Below are 11,103 nucleotides of genomic sequence, written 5' to 3' on the forward strand. Positions count from 1 at the left end.
ACAATTTGCCCAAAGGTGAGTTTTCTACTTATTGCTTACCCACTAGACTGTTTGGCTTAATGAAACTTGAGCTGTATACATGTTTGTTTTTCTGACATGGACAGTATAGCCTCGGGCAATGACCCAGACCTCACCAAAACAAGCTATTGTTTGCTCAATAGGTGAGAAGGGATTTGGTGTGGTGTTTCTACAAGAGTATCATGGGATTAAGGTAACTTTTAAATACAGTAACTCTACAGCAGGTGCAGACAGAGTTGTGGCGGCATTGATGATCAGGGTCAGGGTGTGTTTTTGTCATCGTCAGTTAACACAGGATCTAAAATATCAGCCATCAATTGAATCTGCTTTAACTTTCTCTGATGTCGTGGTGGCTCGTCAGCTGGTGGTGTGTGTTGGTGGTGGACAGCCTGTCATGCTCTCAGTGGGGGACAACCAGCAGCAGTAGCCTCTTCCATGATGGAGATATAATCATTGGAGGACTCTTTAACATTCACTTTAAAACCCCATCTATGAACTACGAGTTTACTGAAAAGCCTCAGTACAAACCTTGCACCGGGTGAACATGTTTTTCATGATGAGCTTTGATTCAGAGTTTCATGTGTCTGAACATCTTCCCTTCTCTCATCAGTTTAGAGCACCTGCCTATGCAGTACATTTATGCAATGGTGTTTGCAATCGAGGAGATTAACCAGAGCTCAAGACTCTTACCAGGAGTGACGCTCGGTTATCACATCCTCGACAGCTGTGCCCTCCACCCGTGGTCCACCCAGGGGGCGCTGTCTCTGGTCGCTGGAGGAAGCAGCACATGCAGCGCAGCAGACAATTCAACAGCCTTTGTGCAAACAGGAAGCGAGAAAGGCAAATTAAATACACAATGGGACCAAATGCATTGATTTCGTTCAATTTGAAATGTTGAAATATATTCAGGTGTTTCCCTGATCATCGGTGGTTCATCATCCAAAACTGCCATCATACTCTCCAGAGTCCTGGGGCCGCTCTCTGTCCCATTAGTAAGTATGAATCGCCCCTGAAGAATATTTACTTAGATATAACTACTAATGACTTTGTTCATTCTGTGACAAAATCAGTGAAGATGTTAGATAAACATACACATATAATAAATAAACAAATAATAAACCTCTGTAATTCTATGTAATAGTATATTACATTGCTGTTAATACAGTGAAGACAGGTTCATTCTGAATTTCAAAATGTTAATTAGTTTTCATAAAAGTACCTTTCTCAGACCAGGGTCACAAAGCACTTAAACAATCAAAAAACAATACACTGTTTTAATACATTAATCACAACAGCCCCAAGAAAATAAATTCTATGCATGGATTCAAAGTACATATTTCAGATACTTGACTGAATTAAAAAAAAGAATAAATAAATTGGTCTTAAATGTAATATAATCGAATTATAATAATATTAAAAGAGTGTGTAGTTCAACTGATTCTTTCTGGAAAATGGGAAAATCGACACAAGCAATATAAATATTATTTAATTATACAGAATTTAAAAATGTTAACATTTAAACATTTAAAAAAAAGAAAAGCAGATGTTGTACAAGTCAAGAGAATGCAAATGATGGCTTGATTATACACTATATGATATGATATATTTTGTATATATATATATGTATATATATATATATATTCCCTTTTAAAGCATTTATAAATCAAATTGTTGAATTCATAATATAAAATATAATTTTATTTTTAACAACTACGGTTCGATTTTAATACTCAATTCTTGTTTTTCCCACACAATTTTCGTCATTTTTAATATTATATGATCATAATTTAAAATAATATATATACTACACATATATGCCCTAACAACAGCATTCATATCATCTCTCAGATGAGTTACCAGTCCAGCTGCCCCTGTCTGAGTGACAGAAGCAAATATCCAAATTTCTTCAGAACCATTCCCAGTGACATCTACCAAGCAAAGGCCTTTGCTCAAATGGCCATTAGTTTTAAGTGGACGTGGATCGGAGCTGTGATTGCTGACAACGATTACGGATATGTGGCAGTCAAGGTGTGTGTTTATTCAATCATTAATGTAACAATTTTCAATTGAAGTGTTTCTTCTCTGCAGGTTTTTGAGGAGGAGATTCGAGGAGCTGGAGTCTGTCTTGCATTTGTGGAGACGCTGCAGAGACAAAACATAGTGAGTGACTCCACTCAAGCGGCTCTTGCGATCCAGGCGTCGACAGCCAAAGTGATTTTGGTGTTTTCCTGGTACACGGATGTGAGGGAATTGTTCGTGCAACTCGCCAAGTTAAACGTGAGACACAAAAAAATATGTCTCTATATCTTTGGGATCATAAGATTCAAATGTCTCTAAACTCAGGTGACTGACAGGCAGTTCCTGGCCAGTGAGGCCTGGAGCACAAGTGTCGACCTTTTGCAGAATACGGCCACTGCTCAAGTTGCTGCCGGAGTTGTCGGCGTGGCCATTCGCAGCTCGGTCATTCCTGGATTTGAAAATTATCTAAGAGGACTGCACCCGGCCGATCGACCTTACGATGAGCTCTTGAGACAGTTGTGGGAAATAGAGTTTGGCTGTTCACCAGTGGCCTCGAGTCATTCAAGCAAAAGATCCTCAACAAAAGGGTTCTATCAGAAAGCTACACTTCCCTCCTGCAGTGGGTCTGAGTCTCTTCAGAAGGTGGACAATCACTTCACAGACATCTCACAGCTCAGGGTGACGTATAACGTCTATCTGTCAGTCTACGCAGCAGCTAATGCCCTTCACAACCTCCTCTCTTGCCCCGACATCCACGCGGCAGCTGAAAACTGCTCCTCTAAGGCGAGCATCAAACCCTCTGAGGTTAGTTTTAAGTCTATCTGTGACAAAAATCATTTTTTTAATTTGAATAATTTGATGCTTAGGTCCTTCGCTACCTCAGCCAGGTCAACTTCACCACTCCACAAAATGAGATATTCTACTTCCAAGGTGGTGACATCCCAGCAAAGTACGACCTTATCAATTGGCAAAACTCTCCGGACGGGGGGATGAAAGTGGTTCTGATTGGTCGCGTTGATGGATTTGAGCTTATCCTTAATGAGTCAGCTATTCAGTGGAGCACAGGACTCAGACAGGTGAGCTAAAAGAACTGTCACTTATCATTCAGCGACTGATTCCTCTTAAAAATATGCAACAAAATGGTCAAGAAATTTAACATATGTCGGACACATTTGACCTGCAATAAATATTTTCCCACTTTTTTATCTTGAGCAAGCTTATTAGTTGATATTTACAGAACCATAAAAGACCATATGCACTAAATGTAAGACATAATGCATATATTTGTTTCAAATCATTCCACGTGCTCGTTCCAAAAATGTCCTCTATTTGATTTTAAGATTTAAGATTTGGGCAATTTATTTAATATAAATTCATGTAATTCAAAATTTAAAAGTGTTAGGGTCGTAAAATTATTCTCAGAATGACTGAGTTAGCATTGTTTTCGACCAGCTAAGAATGAGAATAAAGCCTTTATAAAACCTTTTAAGTTTCTTGACTTACTGTATATTACGGCTTTTTAATTTTTATCTCAACAAAATGTTACTACCAAAAAGAGCTAATAAATCATCACAAATCAGATTTGTATGGGGACATTCCAACAGGAGGGGTTGGCATCTGAAAGTGTTCGAGTGATGTCACCTGCTCTCTCTATTCTCACTTAAAGAAACAGTTTCTTTGTAATAATCATAACATGTGAGGATTATACTGCGTTTGTAAAACTGCTAGAGTAAGTCTTGATTTTTTAGAAAATGATACTTTATATTTTATAAATAACATATTTTCAATAATTAATATTGTACAAATTTTGTCAAAAAATAATGTAGAAATTATAGTTTTCTCCAGACATGGTGTTATTGTCCATCTCCCGTGTTAAATAACTTTGAAACACAAAACACTCCAATAAACATTTTTGCATGTATTTTATTTTCGATGATTTTTACACTTTGAAACACTGGTTTGGTAGAATGACCCTGAGCAACTTGTGTTTGTTCTTAAAGGTGCCCACTTCATTTTGCAGTGAGATCTGCCCGCCTGGTACCAGAAAGGCCAACAGGAAGGGAGAACCAACCTGCTGCTTTGATTGTATCCCTTGTGCTGACGGGGAAATAAGCAACATCACAGGTGAGTTGATGCTTTGTTTATCTGATTCTCCTTCATTAAATAATTCTCTTCCTGGTCAGGTTCCCTCCACTGTTATCACTGCCTGCCTGAGTTCTGGTCCGATGATAACAGAACTAAATGCCTCCCCCGCCAGCTTGACTTTCTTGCCTTCAATGAGACTCTGGGCATCACTCTAACGACTGTCGCCGTCTCAGGAACGCTTGTGACAACAGCAGTCTTTGTCATATTCATTTATTACCGCCACACACCTCTGGTAGGAATAGATTGTTTCAATGGTATAACTTCTGCCAGTTGATCAGTGTTTATTTGTCTGGCAGAAATTTTTCAATTAAAAAAATGCTGAAAGTGGGACATTTTAATAGTGGTTTGTGAAAGTGAAGAGAGTAAAAAAATGTATTTCATGAAGCATTTTTTAAGGTAATCTTCTTTTCCAGGTTCGAGCCAACAACTCAGAGTTGAGTTTCCTGCTTCTTCTCTCACTGAAGCTCTGCTTCTTGTGCTCCCTGGTCTTCATCGGTCGTCCCTCAGTTTGGGCTTGCCGCTTCCAGCAAGCAGCATTTGGGATCAGCTTTGTTCTTTGCGTCTCCTGCCTCCAAATGAAGACCATTGTGGTGCTGGCAGCATTCCGTTCAACACGACCTGGTGGAGAATCCCTGATGAAGTGGTTTGGTCCGAATCAACAGAGAGGAAGCGTCTGTGTATTTACATCAATACAGGTTAGACGGATGATTCATTCTCACTCAGTAGTTCCTCCTGACTATCTGACTTTTGTTTTGAGCAGATTGTCATCTGTTGCATTTGGCTTTCTCTCAACCCCCCAGTACCTCAGCCTGACCTGGACATTCCAGGGTTAAGAGTAACGTTAAAATGTGCCATGTCATCCGTGGTGGGCTTCTCCCTGGTCCTAGGCTACATCGGTTTGCTGGCGTGTACCTGCCTCATCTTGGCCTTCCTGGCGAGGAAACTCCCCGACAACTTCAATGAGGCCAAGCTGATCACCTTCAGCATGCTGATCTTCTGTGCAGTCTGGGTGGCTTTCGTCCCTGCATACATCAGCTCTCCTGGAAAATACTCCAATGCTGTGGAGGTCTTTGCCATCCTTGCCTCCAGCTATGGCTTGTTGTTTTGTATCTTTGCTCCAAAGTGCTTCATAATCCTCCTGAGACCTGAGCGAAACACCAAGAAACACCTGATGGCCAGGTAAACTGAAAGTGTCTTGCCACTTGCTGTGGCTGTGCTTTAGTTTTCAGTGAGTTCAGGTTTAACTGTGTCTCCATCCATACTATATGAAAGTTAGTTGTATAGTTGTAAGATTAACTTATACTCTGACTTGAATGTGAAATGTAAAATGCAGTGACGTGCGGTTCATGGTTGGTGAGGCACTGAGTCCTTTAGTGTCAGATTTACAAATAAATAAACCGAAAAGGGGAAACTTATTCAATTGGCTACTGGTTATTTCATATCTCATCAGCATTTCTCACACCACACATGCACACACACATACATATTACAGAAACGTGAAGGTAAAACAAAAATGTAAGTAAGTAAGTAATATTTATTTATATAGCGCTTTTCCAGACCAGGGTCACAAAGCGCTTGAACAATCAAAACAATACTCAAAAAAGTACATACTTTAAAGATCAAGATAATACTGAGAACAACACAGGAGTTCCAGAAATTCAAGGAAAAGCCTGAACAAATAGAAACGTCTTAAGATGTTTCTTAAAGGAGTCAGTAGACTCCATCAAGCGCAAAGAGAGAGGAAGATCGTTCCAAAGCTTAGGAGCAACAGCCTGAAAAGATTTCTCTCCTCTGGTCCTGAGCCGTGTGCGTGGAACCATAAGTAGATTCTGATCCACAGACCTCAGAGCCCGAGCTGGGGTGTAAGGCTGGATCAGATCAGTGATGTAAGGAGTAGCCTGACCATGAATAGCTCTGAAAGTAAGAACCAGAATTTTAAAGTTGATCCTGAAAGAAACTGGAAGCCAGTGAAGAGTTTTAAGGACCGGAGAAATGTGAGTTCTTCTACTTGAGCGGGTCAGAATTCTGGCTGCAGAGTTCTGAATCAACTGCAGACGAGACAGCTCCTTCTTGTTAAGACATGAAAACAAACTGTTACAATAGTCCAGACGAGAAGAAACAAACGCATGGATTACAAGCTCCAGATCATGTTCCGACAACATTTTCCTAAGTTTAGAGATTTTTCTCAGTTGAAGGAAACAGTTTCTGGTCAGTTTTCTGCAGTGTTGAACAAGAGACATGTCTTTATCAAATACAACACCCAGGTTTCTCAGGCTCAGTTTGACAGACTGACCTAAGTCATCCAAGTACTGACTCAACCCTGGAATCTTATCATCAGGAGCAATCACCAGTGTTTCAGTTTTGTCCACATTTAGCTGTAAAGTGTTTTCACTCAGCCATTGTTTGATTTCTAGCAATTGACTAAGCTGTTCAGCCTCTGGGGCTCAGTTGGATCAAAAGAGCAGTAGAGCTGGATGTCATCAAGAAACATCTGGAAATCTCTGAATGATTTTACCGAGGGGAATCAAGTACAGCAAAAACAATAAAGGACCCAGAACAGAACCTTGAGGGACTCCACACAACAGATCTGCCGATTCAGACCTCATTTGATTGGCAGATACACTAAAACTGCGCCCAGAAAGATAAGATGAGAACCATTCTAACACAGACCCAGACAGTCCCACTTCATCCCTCAGTCTTCTCAACAGGATCTGGTGATCAACTGTGTCAAAGGCTGAGGACAGATCCAAGAGAACCAGAACAGTGAATTTACCAGAGTCAGCCGACATCATGATGTCACTGGACACTTTCAATAAAGCTGTCTCCGTAGAGTGATGTTTACGGAAGCCAGACTGAAACTTCTCATGGATGTCGCTCTGATCCAGGAACAAAGACAGCTGCTCCGACACCACCTTCTCCAAGATCTTGGACAAGAAAGGGAGCTTAGAAATAGGCCTGAAATTACTGAGGTCAGTTGGGTCTAAGCCTGGCTTTTTGAGCAGAGGCTCCACAATGGCATGTTTAAATGCATTGGGAAAAACCCCTGTGGAAAGGGAGAGGTTCACCATATTGGTAACCCAGGGGCCAATTACATCAAATACTTTGATAAAAAGCCTACAAGGAAGGACGTCATCTGAGCAAGAGGAGGGTTTCATCTTGTTCACTAGTGCCGAAATATCACCCAAAGATACAGCAGTGAAGGAGGACCAAGAGGAGGAGAGGGGCTCAGAGACAGTAGGGGTTCCAAACAAAGGGGGAGAGATTTTCTCTTTGATCAATTTAATTTTGTCAATGAAAAATCTCAACAATGCATTGCTTCACAGAAGACAGGCGTGATTTGAGGAGCAGGAGACACGAGAGAATTAATCGTGTCAAACAAAACTTTGGGGTTTTTCCTATTTGCTGCTACCAGTTTTCTGATGTAATCAGATCTAGCAGTTTCTACCATCTCATTGTAAGAAGTCATCAGATCCCTGAGGTGAAGTCTATGCACCTCAAGTTTAGTGGACTTCCAGAGACGCTCAGTCTTGACGTCATCAACATGAAGATTAAAGTCTCCAAGAATAAGGACAGATTCCATTTGAATAATGGAAGATAAGAAGTCACTGAAGTCTTTCAAGAACACCGCCGCAGGACCAGGCGGGCGGTAGATTGACACACAATAGAAAGGTCTTGTAGAACCAACCAAGATCATCTGAGATTCAAAAGAAGTGAATTCCTGTGTCTGAATCACTTTGCAAGAACAACTCTCCCTAAAAACAGTAGCAAGACCTCCTCCACGACCAGAGAGGCGAGGCTTCCTTGTAGGCTTTTTATCAAAGTATTTGATGTAATTGGCCCCTGGGTTACCAATATGGTGAACTTCTCCCTTTCCACAGGGGTTTTTCCCAATGCATTTAAACATGCCATTGTGGAGCCTCTGCTCAAAAAGCCAGGCTTAGACCCAACTGACCTCAGTAATGTCAGGCCTATTTCTAAGCTCCCTTTCTTGTCCAAGATCTTGGAGAAGGTGGTACCAGCTGTCACTGAAGTTCAACTCGGTAGTAAAAGAGAGGAAATGAAAAAATCGTACTACCTTTCGTTGAGGTCTGGACAGACGGCAGCGCTGATGTGTCGTCATACTCTGCAGCGAGAGGAATGTCGATCAAACATCGATGACGTCCAATGACGTCAGAATTGTTCCGAGCGATCGCGACTGCACGTCTCATCCTGACGTGAATGTGCATTTGATCTGCACCCTCCATGTGTTTACCATCACATTTCTATAATTCATGCACATGTATTGAGTGGTGTACAAAAACATATTTAAAATAGTGATTATTCAGTTGTTTTAAAAGCTTTTAATTTTGATACTTTAATCAATGTAATACAGATTGCTTAACAAAAAGCACAAACAAAAAACCACTAATATTTTCAGGCCAAAGTTTTTAGTTTAGTTTTTAAATATTTTATTGTATTTTTCTCATTCTAATCTCTTTTTTTCTAAAGATTAAAAAGTAAACTACGGAAGCGTGTAGCTGCCAACGTGAAAAATAACAACAACAAAAAACGATTATGTTATAACATGATACTGAAGTATTACGTTATTACATGATACTCAACTATCAATAGAGACATCAAACAAAGATTATTGATTTTCACATTGATCCTTTGCCAAATTTAAAGTAAAACATGTTTTGGCTATGCCTGACCCTAACCAGAAAACATGTGAATAAATGAAGATTTGTTCATGCAAAACTCTGATTTTGTTGCAATTGTGCAAAGAACAAAATCCTTTAACAGGATGAAAAGTTTTATAGTAAAGGGTAAAACCGTGCAGAAGGACAAGATGACACAAATGTTATTACAAATGCTTTATTGTTCATCTGATGACAACAAGGAGGAATCTGTAGAGATGTTCACAGCCATGAAGAGCACCTGTGATGAGATATAAAAACATAACATCATTAGATGAGGGATCAATAAAGTTTTACCTTAACTTACCTTATTACAAGCAAATAACACACAATCATAATAGCACAAAACAACATGTGTTGTCACAACTAGCTGTCACTTAGCAGCATCAACAAAACGAGTGTATAGCTCACGTCGAGACGTTTGAAGCAGACGTTAGATATCTAGACCAGAAACCTCCAAACCACAGATATTTAAAGATATAACGTCATCATCGGCGAACATCAGGGGGACTGACGAGGGAGAACATTTCGTTTTTATGTTTGCATTTCTTAAGGATTTCTCAATTTAATATTTGTTTTTGCACTACACTTAAACAAGGCCTATTTATTTTATTGTTGATTGCATTTAAGTTTATATTACATTTTAGAGTGACCAATTTTTTTTTATTGAGGCTGCCACTGATTCACGAACTGAAACATTGATTCACAAACTGAAAAAGTGATTCACAAATTGATACGTTGATTCACGAACTGACATGGTGATTCATGAACTGACACTGTGATTCGTGGACTGATACGGTGACTGACGAACTGACATGGTGATTCGTGAACTGACGCGGTGATCCATGAACTGACACGGTGATTCGTGAACTGATACGGTGATTCTTGAACTGACACAGTGATTCGTGAACTGACACGGTGATTCTTGAACTGACACGGTGATTCGTGAACTGACACGGTGATTCATGAACTAACACAGTGATTCGAGAACTGACACGGGGATTCATGAACTGACCCGGTGATTCGTGAACTGACACGGTGATTTGTGAACTGACAAGGTGATTCATGAACTGATACGGTGATTCATGAACTGATACGGTGATTGACGAACTGTGACGGTGATTCGTGAACTGACACGATGATTCGTGAACTGACACGGTGATTCATGAACTGATACGGTGATTGACGAACTGTGACGGTGATTCGTGAACTGACACGATGATTCGTGAACTGACACGGTGATTTGTGAATTGACATGGTGATTCGTGAACTGACACGGTGATTCATGAACTGATACGGTGATTGACGCACTCTGATTGTGATTCGTGAACTCACACAATGATTTGTGAACTGACACGGTGTTTCGTTAATTGACATGGTGATTCGTGAACTAACACGGTGATTCATGAAGTGACACGGTAATTTGTGAACTGACACTGTGATTCGCGAACTGACACTGTGATTCGCGAACTGACACGGTGATTCGCGAACTGATACGGTGATTGCCGAACTGACACGGTGATTCGTTAACTGATACGGTGATTGTCGAACTGACACGGTGATTCATGAACTGACACAGTGATTTGTGAACTGACATGGTGATTCATGAACTGACACAGTGATTTGTGAACTGACACGGTGATTCGTGAACTGATACGGTGATTGACGAACTGACACTGAAACTTATTATTTGAAGTTTTAAACCTACCTCTAAACCGTGATAGTAAAGGATAACAAGGAAGACACAACTGATTTAATGCTCTTTATTTGAAAGCCTTTATTTCCTCCCTCTAAATGGCGTATGGGGAAGTTAATTTTCACATTTTAGTTCGGCCCACGACTTAATAGATTTAACAACCGATAGCTTGACCGCGGCATGATTGTTGCTGGAATGAAAGATAGACACCTGCTTTTGCTTCTGATTGGTTGGCTAGATTTACGCAAAAGGGTCCAAAGTTTATTATCGTTTAAAAAATAAACATATAGTATTGAATGGGTAAATAAGTGTGAGAAATGTCGAGTGTTGCGTGAGAATGAAGCAAATGTTTTAGCTACAGTGTTGCGCAACCGTTGTTAATTATGTGCACTTTTGACTGAAAGTCCAGTTTTGAGAAATGTTTAAGCTTAGATATATAAACCTCTGAAGTAGCAAGATACAAAAATTAACGTCTCACAGCAGTGCACTTGAGTCATCCAGTGTCTCTACTTAGTAGAAGAAGAACAGCAGCAACATTATATTGGCGAC

The 11,103-nt window shown here is 40.2% G+C and overlaps 1 protein-coding gene across 1 annotated transcript; it reads left to right on the forward strand.

The window, feature by feature from the left end:
• The first annotated feature begins 96 nt into the window (after nt 1-96).
• Nucleotides 97-5,365, forward strand: LOC148076089 (extracellular calcium-sensing receptor-like). The gene is made up of 12 exons (XM_087794943.1): nt 97-161; nt 380-556; nt 629-810; nt 928-1,010; nt 1,867-2,046; nt 2,107-2,295; nt 2,362-2,841; nt 2,904-3,113; nt 4,038-4,161; nt 4,221-4,414; nt 4,596-4,877; nt 4,943-5,365. Exons 1-12 carry the CDS (start codon nt 97-99, stop codon nt 5,363-5,365), a joined length of 2,589 nt encoding a protein of 862 aa, XP_087651069.1.
• Nucleotides 5,366-11,103: the final 5,738 nt, after the last annotated feature.

This window comes from Callionymus lyra, chromosome 7, assembly GCF_982586985.1.
Source record: "Callionymus lyra chromosome 7, fCalLyr1.hap1.1, whole genome shotgun sequence".
NCBI classification, from domain to species: Eukaryota; Metazoa; Chordata; class Actinopteri; order Syngnathiformes; family Callionymidae; genus Callionymus; species Callionymus lyra.

Bases quoted from the DNA above. Each gene is read 5' to 3' on its own strand.
- LOC148076089 (XM_087794943.1), top strand. From the start codon at position 97: ATGGACAGTATAGCCTCGGGCAATGACCCAGACCTCACCAAAACAAGC. The intron at 2,296-2,361 runs GTGAGACACAAA...CTCTAAACTCAG, and splicing joins TGCAACTCGCCAAGTTAAAC to GTGACTGACAGGCAGTTCCT. The intron at 2,842-2,903 runs GTTAGTTTTAAG...TTTGATGCTTAG, and splicing joins CGAGCATCAAACCCTCTGAG to GTCCTTCGCTACCTCAGCCA.